We start from the raw sequence: 20,935 nt of genomic DNA, 5'->3' as shown, positions 1-20,935 counted from the left end.
TGTGAGTGTGTGTGTGTGTGAGTGTGATGGGCATGCACTGCTGCAGCAAATGTCTGTGAAGCGAAGAGAACAACTTTCTGGGTCTGTTCTTTCACCTTCCCACGAATGCCTAGGTTAAACTCTGGTCCTAAGACCTCGACACCTCCATCAAACAGGTTTTTTTTAAAGATTTGTTTATAGTGTGTGTGTGTGTGTGTGTGTGTGTGTGTGTGTGTGTGTGTGTGTGTGTATGTGTGTGTGCATGTGCACGGCTTGACTGTATGCATGTTTGTATGCATACCTGGAGCTTGGTGGGAGTCTAGAGGCCAGAAGAAGGCAGTGGATACACAGAAAGGAGAGCTCCAGTTGTGAGCTGTCTTGTGGAACCAAACTAACTGCTGAGCAGCCTCGCCAGCCCTTCAGCCTCCATCTTTATGCGGCACGATACGGGCTTTATTTTTGTAGACAAGGTTTCACTTCATAGTATTGGCTGGCCTGGAATTTGGCATGTAGATCAGGCTGGCCTCAAGCTCACAGAGTCACTGCTTCTGCTTGCCTAGTTCTGGAGTTAAAAGTGTATGCTGCCACCATGCCCAGCATATTTTTGGGGGTGGGGTGGTGTGGTGGGGCTTTGCTATGTCTGCCATCCTGGCTCTAAGTCACGATGTAGCCCAAGCTGACATCAGACTTTCATACTCATGCCTCAGTCTCTCTAGTGCTAGGTTTTCATGTGTGAGCCACTGTGCATAGCTCAGGCATGCATTTCTATATTTATCTAATATGAGGGGGAATTGGGGGATGTTTGCATGCACCCCGTGTGCCTGCCACAGTACACATGTGGAACATGTCAGAGGACAGCTTGAAACAGTTGGTTCTTCCTCTGTGAAGGTCCCAGGGAAGGAACTCAGGTTTTTAGGCTCGTGGAAGTGCCCTTACCTCAAAATAAAAAGGAAGCCCCAGTTTCCTTTATAACTGACCACACTGAGCGTGAGCCTCCGGCTAACAAGCATATGTCCACTGGGGCCTGGATCACTGTGCTGACTTGAAGTCACAGAGCCCTCAAGGATCGCTGCTCCAAGGTGTCTTGCTGGTCCCCAGTTTTAGGTATTTTGTTTGTTTGTTTGTTTGTTTTACGACAGGGTCTCATTAAACAGCCTTGGCTGTCCTGGAACTCACTCTGTAGACCAGGTTGGCCTCAAATTCACAGAAATCCACCTGCCTCTGCCTCCCAAATGCTGGGGATTAAAGGTGTGCGCCACCACACCCAGTTTATTTTATTTTATTTATTTTGAGACAGGCTCTCTTAATCCAAGCTGGCTTTAAAGTGGTTTATGCTGCTCAGGATGACCTTGAACTTCTGATCCTCTGTCTCCAGTGCTTCGATAACAAGCGTGTGCCACCATCCTCCAATCTCTGTGGTTTTTGATACACAACTCACTCTGTAACCCAGGCTGGCCTTGAGCTGTGGTGGTGATCTTTGCCTAGCTTCCTCAGTACAAGGCTACAGGAATTATAGGCATAAGCCAACACACCAGAATAGTATTTCAAAAATCCCCCTCCATTTTTTCAGTCCTAGGTCCTGAACCCACTGCCTCCTCACATGGTAGGCGAGCACTGTACCCTGAACTGTATCCCCAGTCAAGCTTTGGTAATTTTTAAACACACACATTGTCTCTCCCATTCTTTCTCTCTTTCTTTTTCTCCCTTCCTTTTTTCTTTCTCCCTTTCTTTCTTTCATTTTTTTTTTAACATTTACTTGGTATAGATGTGCATTAGTGTGAGTGTGAAAAGGTCAGAGGTCAACTTCCAGGAGTTGGTTCTCTCCTATCTTGTGGGCCCTGGGGATTGAACTCAGGTTGCCAGGCTTGGCAGCAAGCACCTTTACCTCCTGAAGCATCTTGCCACCGCTGCACGAAAGAGCTGGAGGCAGTGCTGGTTCTTCGCCTTCCGGTGAGCGCGGCAGACGGGACCAATAGATCCCAGCACTCTACCGGCTGAACTGAGCCCTGGCTTTCCAAGGTCCTTGACACAGCCCTCCCTTCAGAGTCACGACCACCTGCTTTGGTTTTTTCTTTTCTTTTTTACCGTATGGGTGTTTTGCATCATGTGAGTTCAGTGCCTAGAAGCCTGAAGAAGGTGTCAGATCGCCAGGACTAGAGTTGCAGATGGTTGTAAGACACCATGTGGGTGCTGGGAATCGAACCCAGGTCCTGTGGAAGAGCAGCCATCTTAACTGTTGAGCCATCTCCCCAGCCCCAACTGTTTTGATTTTGCTGCAAGGCAAAACAGAGTCTCAAGAATACAAGGACGTATTCAAAGACACCAACATGTCAAAGCCCATGCAATCTTAGTGCCTGTCATCTCTCCTAGAGAATGCTAATGTGTTCTTCGGTGAGGAGAGGCGTGCATTTGACGTCTACTGCGAGCACTGACGTGTGGTGTGTGTGACTCAGCACATTCCTTATGGTCTCTGAGCCTTAGTCGGCTCACCTAGCCTAGCAGAATTAGCTCCTGTCTTCCAAGTTTGCCAATTTGCAGCCGGTGGGGTGGCCACCAGGAGCTGGGAAGTTGGCCCAACACAGATCATAACCCGATTTAAAACAGGAAGTTTTGCCTAACGTGTGGCGCACGCCATTAATCCCAGAACCCAGGAGGCAGAGGCAGGTGGATCTCTGAGTTCAAGAGCGTCCTGGTCATCATTTTGAGATCCTGCCTCCAAATAAGCATGGAATTTTGGGGGACATATTTTGTTAAAAATTGTGTGGTTCTCCAGTGTGAACTTTGTAGACAACAGCATCGAGTCCCAGTGTCAAAAGCTTGGACACACCAGTTAATATCAAGCTGAATGATACTCTTGAACATAAATGTAAGAATTGCTGAGCAGATGGGGAGCTGAGGGGGCAACACTTGCCTGGCAGAGTAAGGCTCTGGGTTCAATTCCCAGATCCCAGTGAACAGAAAAAAAATCAGCCAACTAAATTAAGCAATGCAAACAAATGCAATTAAAGTATGCGTGACCAGGCTGGTGACATGGTTGAGCAGGTACCTGCAGCCAAGTCTGACAACCTGAGTTCAGTCCCCAGTACCACGTGGTGAAGGGAAGAACCAGCTCCCACAGGTCGACCTCTGACTGCCGCGTAAGTTACGGTGTACATGCACTCACACATATATATACAAATCAGTAAATAAAATTAAAAATCAATAAATATAACATAGTTAAAAGAATGTTTGAGATAGGGTCTTACTGTTCAACCCTGGCTGCCTTGGAACTCCCTTTGTAGACCAGGCTGACCCAGAACTCACAGAGGTCCATCTGCCTCTGCTCCTGAATTCTGGAGTTAAACGTTTGCACCACCATACTCAGTCCAAAATTTCATAAAATACATGTTTAAAAGTCTGCATAGCCAGGTTTGTTTGCCTAGGTTGCTTGGTTTGATACTGGAAAATCAATTAACATAATCCATAGCAATAATGTATTAAATATAAAAGTCATTCCTTATGTTGGGCATGGTGGCCCAGGCTTAGAATCACAGCACAAGGGGACCAAAGCAGGAAAATCACAAGTTCATTGTTACCCCAGCACTCAGGAGATGGAGGCATCAACATCAGGAGTTCAAGGTCATCCTCGACTGTATACTGAGCTCCAGGCCAATCTCAGCTCCTTGAAATCCTGTCACCACCACAGAAGATCTAGGTCCACATGGGGGCGCATACCTTTTTTGGTTTGTTTGGTTTGTTTGGTTGGTCGGTTGGTCGTTTTTGTTTTTGTTTTTGTTTTTGTTTTTGTTTTTTTTGAGACAGGGTTTCTCTGTGTAGCCCTGGCTGTCCTGGAACTCTTTACCAGGCTGGTTGAGAACCCAGGGATCTGTCTGCCTCTGCTTCTCAAATGTTGGGTTTAAAGGCACACCACGCCCAGCTTGCTGCACACCCTTAATTCCACTGCTTGTGGAGGCAGAAGCAGATGGATCTCTGTGAGTTTGAGGCCAGCCTGGTCTACTCTAAGAAGAGTTCCAGGCTGATTACTGATCAGAGATACACAGTGAGACCCTGTCTGGAAAAGAGGGAGACAGAGACAGACAAATGTACACAGAGAGACAGAGACCTGGAAGGGGATGGTGAGGTGCCTGAGAGATGCCTGTAGGTTATAAGCACTTACTGCTTGCAGGGGACCAGCGTTCCCAGCACCCATGTCTCACACCTGCTTCCAACTCCACCTCCAGGAGATCTGATGCCTCTGACCCCTGCTGGCATCTGCACTCACATACCCACACACAGACACATAATTAAAGAGAATAAAAATAAATCTAAACAGTTCCATACCATCTAGGGCTACACAGAAAAGCACTATCTCAAAAAGCCACCTTCCCCCCAAAAGTTACTTTAATAGATACAGAAAGTATTTCAATAAAATTCAACATTTTCAAAACCTGATAGAACAGGCACTGTAGAGCATAGTAGAGCACGATCCCAGCTGCTTCAGAGTTCTGGGTTTGCAAGTTTGAGGACAACACGAGCAGCTTAACAAGACCATCGCAAAAGCTGGGGGAAGGTTTGGGACACAGCTCAGTCAGCAGAGTACTTGCCTGGCGAGCACAAAACACCAAATTGTCCATAGCATTATACATGTAAACCCAGTGTGGTGATGTCAGCCCCAAATCCCGGCACTCAGAGCTTCACAAGTTCAAGGTCATCCTGGGCTACTTTGGGCTATATGAAACCGTGGCTCAAAAAGAAAATAAAACCCCTAGAGAAATAACAGCGTGGTGTACTCGTCCGGCATGTATGAGAACTCACGTTCAATCCCTGCTGAAAGGACAAATCTAGATCAAAATAAAACACTGGTTTGTTTGTTTTTTTTAACTGCTAGAGATCAGACTGAGAGTTGCTCACGTCAGGCAAACATTCTACTCCTGAGCTACAGTTACAGCTCCAGCTCCCCAAGAAAATATTCTGGGTTTTTCTTTTCTTTGTTTAAAATTTACTATAGGGGTGGGGGGTGGGGCTAGGTCATAGGACGTCTTTTAGGACTTGATTCTCTGCTTCCAGTGTGGAATCTGAGGGTCAAACTCAGGCTGTCCGGTTTTGACAAGTGCCTTTACCCACCAAGCCGTCTTGCTGGGCCCAGTTTCTTCTTTCTTTCTTTTTTTTAAAGGTGGGATCTCATGCCACCCAGGTTGGCCTTGAACTCTCTTTTAGGAGAGGATTATGCTGAACCTTCAGCCTCTGTCCCTCAAGCACTTTTGGGCTAGAGTGTCTACCGTCACACCCACCTCCAAATTCCGTGCAAAATAATTGTTTTTTTGTTTTGTTTTGTTTTTTTGAGACAGGGTTTCTCTGTGTAGCTTTGCACCTTTCCTGGAACTCACTCTGTAGACCAGGCTGGCCTCGAACTCACAGAGATCCGCCTGCCTCTGCCTCCTGAGTACTGAGATTAAAGGCGTGCGCCACCACCGCTGCCGCCACCACCACATACAAAATAAGCTTAGCTGGGTAAAGCTCATGTAGAAAAAAATCTCTTAATTGCATTTTTAAGTTGTTTAGTATTTATTTATTGAATGTGTGAGCACGTGTGTGCCACGGTGTACATGTGGAGGAGGTAAAAAGGCAAATTGCAGGAATGGGTTTTCTTTCTACCATGTGAGTCCTGGGGGACTGAAGTCAGGCTCTTAGGCCTGGTGCCAAGCACCTCTGTCTGCTGAGCTGTCTTGCCAGCCCTAAGGGAAGAATATCTGTGGCTACGATGATTATGGAGCTGTTATTTATTATGGAGCATTAATTATTTGTCTGTCTGTTTGGAGCTTTTAAAAACATGTATGTATTCTGTACTTAGGTGTGTGCGTGCGCCTGTGTGAGTTTAGGTGCACCCAAATGTGCAGGGGCCCCTGGAACCCAAAGAGGGTGTCAGATTCCTTGGAGCTGGAGTGGCAGACAGTTGTGAGCTGCCTTGTGGGTGCTGGGAATTGAACCTGGGTCTTTGCAGAGCAGCCACTGCTCTTAGCCACTGAGCCGTCTCTCCAGCTCCCTGGTTTTGGCTTTTTGACACAGGGTCTGGGTAGCTCAAATTGGTCTTGAGTTCATGGGTCCTCCTGCCTCAGTCTCCTAGGTGCTGGAATTCCACACATATATGTGTGCCATCCTCCCCAGCTTTCTCCTTCTTTCCCTTGGGAGCCAGAGTCTCATTCCGTAGCCCTGGCATCCAGAATGACACTGAACTCACAGAGATCCTCCTGCCTCTGCCTTCCCAGTGCTGGGATTAAAGGTGTGCGCCACCTCAGCCTGCACAGCTTTTTTGTTTTAAGCATTTCTTTAACACCAGGAATAAGGACCCTTGCAATGAGCTCCCAGTCTCCACAAAACAAAGTGACAGATACCGTCTATAAATTAAATAAAAATGTCATATTCTTTGCAGGTGTTTTATGTTTTATTTAAAAAAAAAAAAAGAAAAGAAAAGAAAGAGAAGAAAGAAAGAAAGTCAAACCCAAATAGCTCACAGAGTGATTATGGGGTTAAACAACTAATAGGAAAATCATGTAGGAAGGAAAAAATATTGACACCCTTGAGATGGGAGTTATCTCTGAGAGAAGAAAAATAAATCACATCAGAGAAGGGCCTGATGTGGCTTTAAAGCTACTAAAATCATTAATTTCTATTTTTTGTTTGATTTTGATTTCTTTTCTTCCCTCTGTCTTTGAAACAGGGTCTCACCGTGTAGCTCTGGCTAACCTAGAAGTTGATATGTAGACCAGGCTAGCCTCCCAAGTTCTGGGATTAAAAGTGTACACCACCAGGAAGGCTGTGACTACTTCTTTTTTTATGAAGAAAAGTGTTCCTTTTTTGTCCTGAAAATTCCCAGACTGATTTTAGGTATTCGCTTATTTATATGAAGTAACTGCTTATTTTCTCTTGCTATAACAAAATACCTGAAGCTGAGTGTTTATAAAGAGAAGAGTGGGGCTGGAGAGATGACTCAGTGGTTAAGAGCACTGGCTGCTCTTCTGGAGGACCCGGGTTCAATTCCCAGAACCCACATGATGGCCCACAACTGTCTGTGACTCTAGTTTCAGAGGATCCTGACACCCTCACACAGATGTACACGCAGGCAAACACCAATGCACATAAAATAAAAACAAATAAAAAATTAAATTAAAAAAAGAGAGAGAGAGAGAGGTGGGACCAGTGAGCTGGTTCTGCAGGTGGAGGAGCTTGCTGCCAAGCCCGAACCACCTGAGTTTGATCCCTGGCTCCCCTGTGTTGAAGAAGAGAACAGACTCTCCCAAGTTGTCTTCTCCAGGTGTGTGCCATGGCACATGTGCACACACACACACGCACACACACGCACACGCACACGCACGCACTAAACAACTAAATGTAAAGACTTGAAGTTTAGACAGAAGGGAAGTGTCTGGAGGACGCTCTTGCTTTGGTTAGGCCTCACTGTGCAGCCTGAGCTGACCACAAAGCTACCGTAATTGTCCTGTGTCCGCCTCCCCAGTGCTGAGACGACAGACATGGGCTAGCTACCATGTTGGGCTACAGAAGAGGTTGTCTTAGCTTTGCTTTGGAGGTTGGAAGTCCCAGAGCAGGTGGTCCCATCTGTTCACCCTCTGGGAGGCCCTTGGGTTGGGTCACAGGGTGGCAGAGAATTGGGAACGGAGGATGCCACCATGCTATCCCTGGTGGCATGTGCTGACTCCCTTCTTCTGAAGGGGAGGAAAGAAAGAGCAGGAACTGCTGTGCTCAAAAAGGCCAGGCACGGGATGGTCCTTCCGCACAGACCCAAAGGGGTTGGGGGTGGCTCTGTAAGACACCCTGCACTCTCCCCTACAAGAACCTGCTCTCTCTATCTCTGTCTCTCTCTGTGTGTCTCTATTTATTGAAGATTTTATTTTATGTATGTCCATGTGTGTGCATATGTGAGCGTTGGTGCCTCTGGAAGCCAGAGAGGGCATCAGGTCGCCTGACGCTGGAGTCGCAGGGGCCTGTGAGCCACCTGACAGACTGGTCCTCTGCAAGAAATCAAACCCTTAACTGCTGAGCATCACTTTCCAATCCCAAACAGCCCAGTCTTGAGAGAACCGGCCAGGGCCCCTGGAGAGCACCAATCAATCCCTTCCAAGGGAAACCTCCCTGCCAGGGACCTAATTACTTCCCCTAGGCCGATCTTCAAGGTTCTACCACTTCCCACCCCAGCCACTCCAGGCCCAGCACACACATCTCTGTGGGCACACCCTAGCCTATCCAAACTATAATTTACCGTGTTTGTTGGCCGGGCTAGGGTGTGGACTCAGATCCTCACCCATCTTAGGCAAGAGCCCCACCACCGAGGTACATCCCCTGCCCTTATACCCTTTTTTGATTTGGTTTTAAGACAGGGTTTGGGGTGTAATGGCATACTCTTGTAATCCCAGCACCTGGGAGGTAGAAGCAGGAAAATCAGGAGTTCAAAGTTGACCTTGGCTACATAGCAAGTTTTGAGACTAGCCTGGGTTACATGAAACCCTGTCAAAAAAAAAAAAAAAAAAAAAGGCCAAGGTCCCACTGTTTAGTCCAGGCCTCTTCAGTGCTGGCATTATACACAGGTAAGGTACTTAGCCTTATAAAGCATTTATACTTAGCCACATAAAGCATTTACTTTATTTTATTTTATTTATTTTGGGTTTTTGAGACAGGGTTTCTCTGTATAGTTTTGGTGCTTGTCCTGGATCTCACTCTGTAGACCAGGCTGGCCTGGAACTCACAGAGATCCACCTGCCTCTGCCTCCCGAGTGTTAGGATTAAAGGCGTGTGCCACCACCACCCAGCCTTTTTTTTTTAATTAATTTAAAAACGGATTACATTTTAAAATTTTGCCTTGTGTACATGTGTAGTGCACACGTCACAGGACAACTTTATGTAGTCGGTTCCTCTCCTTTCACCTCTGCGGGGTTCTGGAGACAGCTCAGCCTTTAGACTTGCTGTGACAGCTTCAACTGCTGTGTCCCCGTCAATAATTAAAAGAAGACAATGATGAATACAGCTGGCACTCGGGAAGCAGAGGCAGGAGGATCTCTGTGAGTTCCAGACCCGTGGTCTACGTAGTGAGCCCAAGTCTCAGCAAAGAAAGAGTGCATACCCAGACTGAGCTGCATAGGGAGTTCAAGGTCAGCCTGGGGTACGTAGCCAGAAAATCTCCAGATCCAAGAGACCAACAGATAGCTAATCCCAGCACTCAGGAGGCAGAGGCAGGAGGATCTCTGTGAGTCTGAGGTCAGCCTGGTCTACAGAGTGAGTTCCAGGACAGCCAGGGCTACACAGAAAGAAAGAAAAAGAAAAAAAAAAGACCAACAAACAAACAAAACCGGATAAAAACCATTACTACCCCCTCCTTTGACTAAGTCCATGTTAGACATGATTAATCCATCCCCAAACCCCTCTTTCCAGTGATGCGGACTGGGCGGTGAGCGGGTGTGACCTGTTTTCTCCAGCAGATACTGGGGGCCATGGAGTCTCAGGTTGGGGGGGGGCCGGCCGGCCCGGCCCTGCCCAACGGGCCACTCCTTGGGACAAACGGAGCCACTGACGACAGCAAGACCAACCTCATCGTCAACTACCTACCCCAGAACATGACACAGGACGAGTTCAAGAGTCTCTTCGGCAGCATCGGGGACATCGAATCCTGCAAGTTGGTCCGGGACAAGATCACAGGTGTGTGGCCTCGGGTGGCAAGCAGGGAGGAAGCGCCATGGAAAAACAAGTGTGACCTGGGTGGGTATCTCGGGATGGATGGCGCCAAGTGGCTCTCTGGGGAACACACTGTCATGGGGACAAAGCTGGAGCGTGGCAAGTGTGTTGGGGACACTGGGCAGGCTAGGGAAGTCACTCTTGTGGTCCTCCCACAGGGCAGAGCCTGGGGTATGGGTTTGTGAACTATTCTGACCCCAATGATGCAGACAAAGCCATCAACACCCTCAACGGCCTCAAACTGCAGACAAAGACCATCAAGGTGAGTGTCCCCCTCTGAGTGAGTCCTGCCATCATCTCTGCTCCTGAATGAAGCTTTGGTTCTCTTGGTTCCTTACTGGTCACGTGGCTTTATTTTTCTGAGCCTCTTCCCTCACCCATCAATGTGAGAGATAACTGTATTTTTATTTTACTATTCTGTGCATATGTGTGCATGGGCACACGTGTGCCACTGTGTGTGTGAAGACTAGAGAAAAGTGTGGGAATTGGTTTTCTCCTTTCACCATGTGGGTCCCAGGGATCCAGATCAGATGGTCAGCCTTGGCACCAACTGCCTTTACCAACTTAGCCATTCCTCCTGGATGGAGACATACTACCAACATTAAGTCCCATGTTCTTGGAAGACTTAGGGAATCTGCCAGGCCCAGGAGATAGGACAGAGTGACCAGGACCCCACGGGCAGACCCCTTCCCTGTCTTTGTCCTGGAAGAGGGGGTGGGGCCCATCTGCCATCTGGAATCTAATTAGGGACCCGGGAGGGGGCGGGATGCAGCGTCCCCTCCCCCACCTTTGTGCATTGCCCCTCCCCCATGGCCTCCCTTCTCAGCAGCTGCAGCTGGGACCATGTGAGCCCAAGTTCCCTTGGGAAGAATCACCATGGAAACCCCCCTCTCTGAGTTGGCCTGGGGGTGTTTGGGCTCCTCCCTTCAAATCTGCTCCAGGACCCCTGGGGAGGCCAGGCTGAGGGTGCCCATCTGGCCCCCAATTTATCATGGGAAAAGAAGTATAGGAATCTTTTCCTCTCCCCAGAGTGGGGGAAGGGGAAAATGGTATGAATCTTTCTGTGGTCAGCTTGATCCAGAAGCCCCAGGGGCATGAGGTGGACCCCAGTGACTGTAAGTAGACCTGCAGGTGTGTGCAAGGCAGTGGATAAGTGACTCTGCAGTTGTGGGACACAGTGTCTATGCAGGTGACTGTTGTGAGGTGGGTCTGGATAATTAAGGCTTGAGGTGTAGGGCTGGGAGTGTGGCTCAATGGTAGAGTGCTTACCCGGCCTGTAGAGTTCCAGCTACAGCACAGACATGAACAAATGAATGATTGGGGCCGGAGCCTGGAGAGAGAGCTCAGTTGTCTGAGTTCCAGCTACAGCACAGACATGAACAAATGAATGAGTGGGGGCGGAGCCTGGAGAGAGAGCTCAGTTGTTTTTACTGCTTTGAAGACCTAAGTTTGATTCCCCAGAACCCCAACAAACAAGCTAGGCATAGTGGCACATAACTTTAATCCCAGGACTCAGGAGGTAGAAGCAGGCAGGTCTTTGTGGGCCAGCCTGGACTGTACAGCAAGTTCCAGCTCAACCAGAGCTATACAGTAAGACCCTGTCAAAAAAAAAAAAAAGAAAAGAAAAAGAAAAAATAAATAAAGGCAGGTTTGGTGGCCTTTGCCTGTAACCTTAATGCTGGAGCGAGGCAGTGAGGTCCCTGGCACTCTATCTCAAAAGTGGACAGTTCCTAATGACTCTTTTTTTTAAAGATGTATTTATTTATTATGTATACAGTGTTCTGCTGGCGTGTGTGCCTGCCCACCAGAAGTGAACACCAGATCTCATTACAGATGGTTGTGAGCCACCATGTGGTGCTGGGAATTGAACTCAGGACCCCTGGAAGAGCAGCCAGTGCTCCTAACCTCTGAGCCATCTCTCCAGCTCCCTTCTAATGACTCTTAAGGTTGACCCCTGGCCTACACAGGCACGCATACTCATGGATAAGATTGAGGGCTCAGTTTCTGCAAGTATCACCCACCCTGCATGCATGAAGGCCCTGGTTGGTTCTCCAGCGCCACACACACTGGGCCTGGTGGCACACGCCTGTGATCCCGGCATTCCAGACTTGGCAGCAAGAAGATCAGGAGTTCAGGAGAATTGCTGGTTTCACGGCAAGCCTGGGCTACACGAGACCATCTCAAAAGACAAACAGCAACAGACAGAATGACTCGAGTGTGTAGAACCTGGTGTCAGTGTGACATGTGCTTTGTGACATGACGGTTCCTATTGTGGCTTCCAGGGTGCACTAGGGGGTAAGTCTGTGGCAGCAAGACGTTTGTGTGGCTTGGTGTGTTAGGTGTGTGTGTCCGGCCAGTGCCGGGTTTGTGGGCTGTGCTGTGGGGCTGTGCATGGTTAGCACCCGATGGTTTTCTTACTGTTGTTCTGGAGGACCCGATATTATGAGCATGGAGTGTGTGGAGAGTGTCCTTTCCAGGTGCCTCAGTTGGTCTAAACCTCTTCCAGGCAGCTCGCCTGGTTTCTGCTTCTCCCAGGCAGCTGGTCTGGCCCCAGGGTCTTCTTTGCAGCTCTGTTCTGAAAGTCTCAGAGGATCGCTCAGCTTTTATTGCTTTCTCTAGCAGGAAGAGGCCTGCTGAATCTGGTCAGTTTCAGGAACTTCCTGATGCTAGTTTGAGTTATTTACCTTCCCGCTTAAAGAGCTTCCCGCAGGATGGAATATTTCAATCTCGGAAGAAACTGTTACAAAGTACTCCACCTCTTCCTCCCGCTCTTCCATTCTTTCTGTTCCCTTTCCCCGATGATCTCTGAGCCTTGGTGGGGTGACTGTAGGTGTCCACCTGTGGCGAAGAACTAGGCCACCATGCATGCCACTGTAACAGTCCCTTGTCGTTATGAGTTGAGGGTGACAACAGTGATCTATGGGTGTAAACGCACATGTTTAGAAGGCGTGTGACAGGCACACCACATCCACCTAGAAAAACCATTCAAGTCACCTCCCCACTGGGACCTAGGACCTCCGCAGCCACAGGCTTTTGTCTGGTTTACAGTACCAGATGTGAACTCTGTCTGTGGAGTGGGGCTTAAATCCAGGTGAACTGGTCTTAGTCATAATGGCTGAGCAACTCTTGCACAATCAGGCACAGCCCTGCCTGGCATGCCAGTATTTCAGGCCACAGGGTCCACATCCACGCAGGATGTTGGGGACAGCAGCCTGCATGAGCCCTCTGCCACTACCAAAGCCAGAGAGCAGGATGGGAGTTTCCAGCTCAGTCCCAGCTTAGCGTCTCCATGTCCTACAGTCAGAGCGTGTGCGTGCGTGTGCGCGTGCGGTGTCTTCAGCAACAGGGTGTCACCGTTTAGTCCTGGCCTACAACCAACAGTGGGAGCAAAGGCTTTACCGTTTGTGGGACCTCACTGGCCAACAACTACAGTGAGGTAGCCCACCCCTGGCACTGAGGTTTCATTCAGTAACCTTATGGCCTCTGGGAGTGTCCTTCAGGATTTTTTTCTTTCAATTAACCCAGCCCCATAGGGTTGTGAGGTTAGTAGCCATTGCACCTGTCTGTCTGTCTGTCTGTCTGATGCCTTTCCAAATCTGCAAAGCCCTCAGAGGTTGGCACCATGCCACCTGTATAACAAAGCCTTTTCCAGAAACCACGCAGGACAAGGCAACGTCCCGAACCCCCATCCCATAACAAAGAGTGGGGTGACAAAGACAACCTTGGTGAAACACTCTGAGTGTGTTCCCACCTGTTCTCATCAAGTGTCAGGTGATCTCAGAAGTTCACACCTAGGAAGATACTGAAGTCAACACAATCAAGGTCTCATGCAGCACCAGAAGGTTCCATCCATTTGTCAGCTGCTTCCTCCACAGATCAAGGATGGCACACAGCATGGATAGGAGGCGCTAACTTAATTAGCTCTCTGTCACCCTCAGTCCTTCTCTCTGAGCCATTACGTTTCCATATCCCAGAGTTCTTCACGGAGCCTCCCTACATCTCTCCACCCTGACCAAGTCAGTGGGCCTGACTCAATCTGCTCAGACCTACTCAGGGCCAAAAGTGAATGTGGCCCAGCTTTCCCTTTGCACCCACAGGCTCCCTGGGTCAGACAGGCCCTGGGTTGGCAGGGTGGCTGTTGCCTCCCCATTCACCATAGCTGGCTGTTCAGTGAGTCCTGACTGGGCAAACCATCTCTACCCTAACAGAACCTTTTGCTGGAGAGAAATGCACACTCCTTAGTCTGGGGGGATAATTACCCACCCCTAGGACAGGCTTGATTGTCTTCCCCTGTGTTGTTCCATCATGATTGTCTTCTGTGAACTGCTCCTCAGGCTTTACAGACTTCCGGAAGCTCCTCAGCACACAATTTGGCTTTCTGTCAGTCTTTTGCTTAGGAACTTCAGCTTGCCACAATCTTGCCACGTGTCTCTGAGTAACCCAGACAGACCTCTTCCTCGGCTTTACGTTTTGACGGTCTCCTCATGGTTGTTTTTACTTTATGAACTTCCTTTACATGCTGGTCTAAGTCACTGAGATCTGCCAAAGCCTTTCCTACTTTATCCAGCTCTTACCCCGCCAAAGCGCTCAGCAAGGCCACTAAAGCTCCACACCGGCCTCGAGGTCCCAGCTGGATCAACGTTTCCCTTACTCTTCTGTGATCACACTTCGATCTGACCCAGTGAACTGGGGTTCCTACACAGCTTCTCTTACTCCTACCTCAGGAGTGGCTTTCCTCCTCTGTTACCCGCCATTCCCCAACATTCATGACGACCCTGGACGGAGATGGTTTACACTGTGTCAGGGTATGCAGCGTCTGCCTAAAGGAGGTGTGGGAAGCCACATTACTCAGCCTTCTGCCTCCACAGCAGTCCGACTGATCCCATCCACTCCCGTGTCCCACAGCCTCACAAAGCCAGGCCGTGACGGGCTCTCCCACCGCTTCAGTGTTCTCCCTGACATCAGACGTTCAAACGCCGAGTGTTCCAATCACACTAGTTTCTCTACTGGATCACTGAAGGCCCCAGCTGGACATCAGATCACAGATTTCCCATTCCTACTAAAGGTTGGACTTGCAGGGTGTCGTCTATCGCTTTTACCTCCTCTCTCTCTCGTCCCCCTTTATCTAATTTACTTGCCAGATCCGAGGCTAACACGGAAGATGCTGCCATTTCTTCCCTTCCCTGTTGCGGTTGCTTTTCTACACAGACGAGGGCCTGCTAGGCCCCCATCTCAGTCTCAGATGTATTTCGAACTACACACAACAGTGGCTAAGCAGCCCTCTGCTGGGCTGCCGGGCACTCTTAGCTCTTCTGCACTCTTCTTAAAGACTGCAGATTTTCCTCTAACTTTTAACTGTTTTCAGGGTATCACCACATATTCCTGTAGTGCCCTCCGCCTTACCAAGCAGGCATGCCACCCCATCCCTCACAGATGAAGACTGCCCTCCTGGGATTCCTCCCACACACGCTCTAATCCTGATGGCTCAGCCTTGTTTGCATGTCTCACTACCAGAGCAAGAACATGCAACTGCTGTCCTCGCACAGACGCACACTCACACACAGCACACAGGAAAGGACAGCTCTGCCGGAGTCCCCTCCCTGGATGCTCCCCACTCAGGCTTCTCAGCTTGCGGCCCGCCTTGCTACCCATAGCCAGGACCGTGCACTCACTCATGCCCAACTCATCTCTGCTTATGTCGCCGTGTCCCTGTTCCGGGGGCAGTTAGGGTGTGTGACAAACTTTTCCTGAGGAGACACAGCACACACATCTACTCCCCCCAGATGGGGAGCCCACGACAGACCAAAGTACAGATACCACCAAAGTCCAAGTTGGTGAACCAGTGAGTTTTATTGGGGTTACTTATAGGGGTGTGGGTGAGGGGTCTCTCATAGGAGCAGAAACGACTCTAAGACAGCTGTGTCCCCAAAGCCCACCCCAGCATGGGTGACAGCTCACAAAGCTGGGAACCTGAGCACCCGGCACAGCCTGCAGGCAGCTGCACAGGTTGGAGAGCGTCCTTTCCAGGTGCCTCAGTTGGTCTAAACCTCAGAGTCGTCTTTGCATCTCCGTTCTGCAAGCCTCAGAGGGACTCTTAGCTTTTATTGCTTACTCCAGCAGGGGGGCGGGCCTGCTGAATCTGGTCAGTTTCAGGGACTTCCTGAAGCTGGTTTGAGTTACCTTCCCGCTTAAGGAGCATTGGAATGTTTCAGTCTTGGAGGAAACTGTTTGCACAGGTGTGTAAGGTGCTTGCTGCAAAAGTGTGAGGACCTAAATTCAGATCCCGGAACTCATGTAACCACAGACTCGGTTGTGGGCACTGTAGGTAGGAAGTGGACACAAGAGACTCTCTGGAAGCTTCCAGGCCAGGTGTGCTGGTGTCCACGGTGAAGAAAGTGAAGACCAACACTGGCTACCCTTTCTCTCACACACTGTAGCGTCGCTGGTCCCTTCCTCCACACACAGACATAAGAAAGATGGAGAGATCTACCCTGCGCCTTACGTGACCTGAGACCTAAGATGCTACCCTAGCTGGGTGTAGTGGCACATGCCTGTAATTTCATCTGCTGAGGCAGAAGGGTTGTTGTGACTCCCAGGCTATCTAGGACTCCATAGAGAGACTAAAACTCACTGTTCCGGCCGGGCGGTGGTGGCGCACGCCTTTAATCCCACCACTCGGGAGGCAGAGCCAGGCGGATCTCTGTGAGTTCGAGGCTGACCTGGGCTACCAAGTGAGTTCCAGGAGAGGCGCAAAGCTACACAGAGAAACCCTGTCTCGAAAAACCAAAAAAAAAAAAAAAAAAAACCTCACTGTTCCAAGCCGAGTGCAGGGTTGCACACTTGTAATCCCCGAACTCTGGATCTCTGTGAGCAGGATGCCAGCCCAGTGTACACAGATACTCCAGACGCCCCAGGGCTGTATAGTGAGACCCTGTCTCAAAAACAGTAACCACGACGACGACAAACAAACCATCTAAACTCTCACAGTGCCATGACAGAGTTAGGAAACCTCGAACACTCAGCTGCAATTTTTAAATTTATGTGTGTATGTGTGTGTGTAAAGAGATATTTTTTTTTTTTTTTTTTTTTTTTTTTTGGTTTTTCGAGACAGGGTTTCTCTGTGTAGCTTTGCGCCTTTCCTGGAACTCACTTGGTAGCCCAGGCTGGCCTCGAACTCACAGTGATCCGCCTGGCTCTGCCTCCCGAGTGCTGGGATTAAAGGCGTGCGCCACCACCGCCCGGCAAGAGATATTTTTGAGACAGGCTCTCACTATACAGCTCCAGGTGGCCGGAAGCATGCTGTGTAGACCAAACAGGTCTGGAACTCACAGGGAGGTGTGCCTGCTTCGCCTCCAGAGCGCTGGGATGGCAGGAGAGTGCGCCACCACACCCGCTCACACAGGGAAAGATGGAGGTGGCATTCCCCTTGCTCCCTGAGTGACAGTCCTGGTCCTAATTAGTTACTTCTTTTTTAAAAATTTCATTACATTTACTCATTATGTTTGTGTGTGTGGAAGCCAGAGGGCAGGTTTCAGAGTCTGTTCTCCTTTTACCCTGTGAGTCTGAGAGATCAAATTCAGGTCATAAGGCTTGGTGGCAAGCACCTTTACCTGCTCACCCATCTCAACGGGCCCCTAGTTCGATATTTGTAATGAAGCAATACAGCTCCACAAGGCATCTCCCCAAACAAGTGCCAGACCCGTTACAATGGCCCCTATCTACATCAGATTTAGAGGTTTGAATAGAAACAGCAGAAGGGAGGGGGAGGGGTGCTCACGACCCTCCCACCACAGAGACTGGTCACCCCATTGACACTTGTGGGCGGGGCCTCTGCACCGAGTCTCCAGGACATTGATGAAGACACAATGAGCCGGGGTTCCATACTACTCTGTAAACAGACTTTCTTCCCCCACTTCACAATACTGGCCAGTGTCTCCTGCTCTGAATGGCTGAGTCGGCAGACTTGTGAGCAGCTGCAGAGATGCTGAGATGTGTTCTTATAACGACACAAATGGAATGGTCTCACCAAATGTCCACAGCTCACAAGCCAAAGAAAAGCACCTTGAGATGGGGTCATAGCAGGGCCAGTGAGAGGGTCCAGTGGGTTGAAGGGAGCTTGCTGTCAAACCTGATTACTTGAGTTGAATCACTGAAATCCACATGGTACAAACAGAACTGACACACACCAGATATTCTGTGACCTCTACACACACACACACACACACACACACACACACACACACACACCCTAAAAATAATGTAAAAAAACAAAAAGCTGAGAATCGGGGAGGGTGGGGAGGACATTTCAAACTTCGAACTGGCAGAAAAAGGAAAGCGTTTCTGTGGGGCGGGTTGAGATAGGGCCTCGGTCTCGTTCTGTGACTCAGCTGGCCTTGAGCCCCAGACGGTCATCCCATCAAATCCTCCAGAGTGTTGGTATTACAGACAGGAGCCACCCAGGCCAGCACGAAGAGACTTTCCAGCACCAAAAACAGCAGGCGCAAAAGTCCTGAGGCTGGACATGCCTGGTACATTTGGGTAAAAGAAAGGACCCGATGACGGGGACGTGAGGGGGGTGAGAGCAGAGAGGAGACCTGGCCGAATGCAAGGCCTTGTGGGCACAGTTTAGAGGATGGAGCTGTAGTTTAGTGGTAGAGCAAGTCCCTGGGGTCAGTCCTCAAACCGCACGCACGCACGCCGCGCGCGTGTGCGCGCGCGCGCGCGCGCACACACAGAGACTTGGGCTGGGTAGATGGCTTACAGGGGAAGGTGCCGAGAACTACCTTCCTACGCTTCTGTCTGACCTCTGCAATTAAGCATGGCACATGCGCACACATGTGCACACTCACATGTAATTTAGAGCTGTTTTCATTTTTTGGAACTCAAGAGATGGCTGAGCAGTTAAGAGCACTGGCTGATCTGCCAGGAAACCAAGGTTCAATTCCCAGCACCTACCGAGCCTGTCATAATTGTGACTCCGGTTCTAGGGAAGCTGGTGCTCTTTTCTGGGCCCCGTGGGTACTACATGCACACAATGCACACCCATACCTGCAGGCAAAACATTCATACACAAAAAATAAAACTAAACACCAGGCGCTGGTCGTGGCGCACACCTTTAATCCCAGAACTGGGAAGGCAGAGGCAGGCGGATCTCTGTAAGTTCAAGGCCAGCCTGATCTACAGAGCAAGTTCCAGGACAGCCAGGGCTACACAGAGAAACCCTATCTTGAAAAATAATAATAATAAAACAACAATAATAATACAAAGTAAGCCTTTTTCTAAAAGTTTAATTTTTGAACTGGGTGTGGTGGCGCACACCTTTAACTCCAGCACTTGGGAGGCAGAGGCAGGCAGATCTGTGAGTTCCAGAACAACCAGAGCTGCATAGTGAGACCCTGTCTCAAAAACAAAACAAACTGTTAAAAATTTTGGACAGAGCCAGGTGGCGCACGCCTTTAATCACAGCATTTGGGAGGCAGAGCCAGGCGTATCTCTGTGAGTTCGAGGCCAGCCTCATCTACAAAGCGAGATCCAGGACAGGCACCAATAAACTACACAGAGAAACCCTGTCTCCAAAAAAAGAAAAAAAAAAAAATTTGGACAGGGTCTCTATGTAGCCCTGGCTGTCCTGGCTTCAAACTCACCTGTTCTGCTTCTTGAGTGTGGGGCTGACACTGAGTCACCACACGGCGACATTTTTTTTCTTAAAAGGACTTTAACTTTAAGGCAGAGAAGGAAGGAAGGAGCCACGGACAATTCTGTAGGGGAAGAAACTGGCTTTAGTGTTCAGGGCGCCCTTGGCTGCTGTGTGGAACGGGGTGTGAGCATGAGAGCTGTGGGGTCAGTAGCCGAGGCTGTCGGAAGGAGGAGGAAGTGTTGAACTGCAGGCCCAAGTCAGGGAGGGCCAGTTTCTCCATTTTGATTTTTTGTCTGAAATATTCAATTATCACCCACCCTGTTTTTCTTTTGTTTTAGTTACATTTAAAATTTTATTTTACATGTATATGTGTATATGACACACAGAGGTCAGTTTCAATTTTATTTTATATGCTTATGTGTGTATGACACACAGGTCAGGGAGTGAGCTCTTAAGGCACGAGGATGTGGAGGTCAGAGGACAACTTGCAGGAGTTGGTCCTCTCCTTCTGCCATGTGTGACCCAAGGATTGAACTCAGGTGGACAGGTTTGGCCGCAAGCACCTTTGTCTGCTGAGCCCTCTTGTGGGCCCTGCATTTTTGTTTTTATTATTATTTTTAATAGAAATGTAGAGTTGTAAAACATTAGTACAAGTCAGATCCTTTTGGTTTCAGTTTGTGAAGATTAAAAATAAGTTCGTTCCAGTTTCCAGGGGTGATAATTCCCGCCCACCTCATCCCACCCCACCCCTGAAAGGCATGCACAACCTTGTATTTACCTTTGTGGGCTCAGGGGGTGGTAATCCTGCACAGGGGTCTGGGGAGCTGGCGCAGGTCCTTTGCAGAAAGGCATTTCCCAGCCCCGAATGTGTTGGTTTGTTTGTTTTATACGTTTTTTTGTCTGACACCAGGTCTCAACTACACAACCCCGGCTGTCCTCGAACTCACTCTGTAGACCAGGCTGGCCTCAGACTCACAGAGGTCCACTTGCCTCTGCCTCCCCAGTTCTGGGATTAATGGCCTGTGACATCACTCCTGGCTCTCCCAAACCTTTTCTTTTCTTGAGACCCAGAACTGGGCATGGTCCATAAGCTCAGACTTGCTGACCGTGAAGCCACGGACTACCCTCTAGCCCTTCCCGGAGCTGGGGTGACAAGTGTGCACCAGAACATGGAGCTCATTTGTTTTAGATAAAAAATGAATTATTGCTGGCGGTGGTGTCGCACGCCTTTAATCCTAGCACTCGGGAGGCAGAGGCAGGCGGATCTCTGTGAGTTCGAGGCCAGCCTGGTCTACAGAGCGAGCTCCAGGACAGGCACCAAAACTACACGGAGAAATCCTGTCTCGAAAAACCAAAAAGAAAGGAAGGAAGGAAGGAAGGAAGGAAGGAAGGAAGGAAGGAAGGAAGGAAGGAAGGAAGGATTATTACTAGTTGTGTGGAGGTGGGGGTGGGGGGCACATGCTTGCTGCTATGTGGGTGTGGGGTCAGAGGATGCTTTGGGAGTTGGTTTTCTTCTTCCACCATTGGTTCAAGGTATCAAACTCAGGCTCTCCTGCTTCCACGCAGGCACGTCACTGTGGAGCCATCGCCATGGCCTGC

General features: G+C 49.4%; 1 protein-coding gene across 2 annotated transcripts in view; it reads left to right on the top strand.

The window, feature by feature from the left end:
• Elavl3 (ELAV like RNA binding protein 3) overlaps window positions 1-20,935 on the top strand; it is a 37,705-nt gene that overhangs the window by 5,041 nt on the left and 11,729 nt on the right. Inside the window, exons 2-3 of one of the 2 annotated variants that reach the window (XM_052754667.1) lie at window positions 9,444-9,663; window positions 9,858-9,961. In XM_052754667.1, coding sequence (XP_052610627.1) covers window positions 9,444-9,663; window positions 9,858-9,961 — 324 coding nt within the window. The remainder of the gene's footprint in view (window positions 1-9,443; window positions 9,664-9,857; window positions 9,962-20,935) is intronic. The other variant, XM_052754658.1, reaches the window with a different exon arrangement.

Source organism: Peromyscus californicus, unplaced genomic scaffold, assembly GCF_007827085.1.
Source record: "Peromyscus californicus insignis strain IS unplaced genomic scaffold, ASM782708v3 Scaffold_11__1_contigs__length_118956290, whole genome shotgun sequence".
NCBI lineage: Eukaryota > Metazoa > Chordata > Mammalia > Rodentia > Cricetidae > Peromyscus > Peromyscus californicus.
The sequence above is the reverse complement of the archived record's forward strand: the minus strand, read 5'-3'. Positions and strand labels throughout refer to the sequence as shown.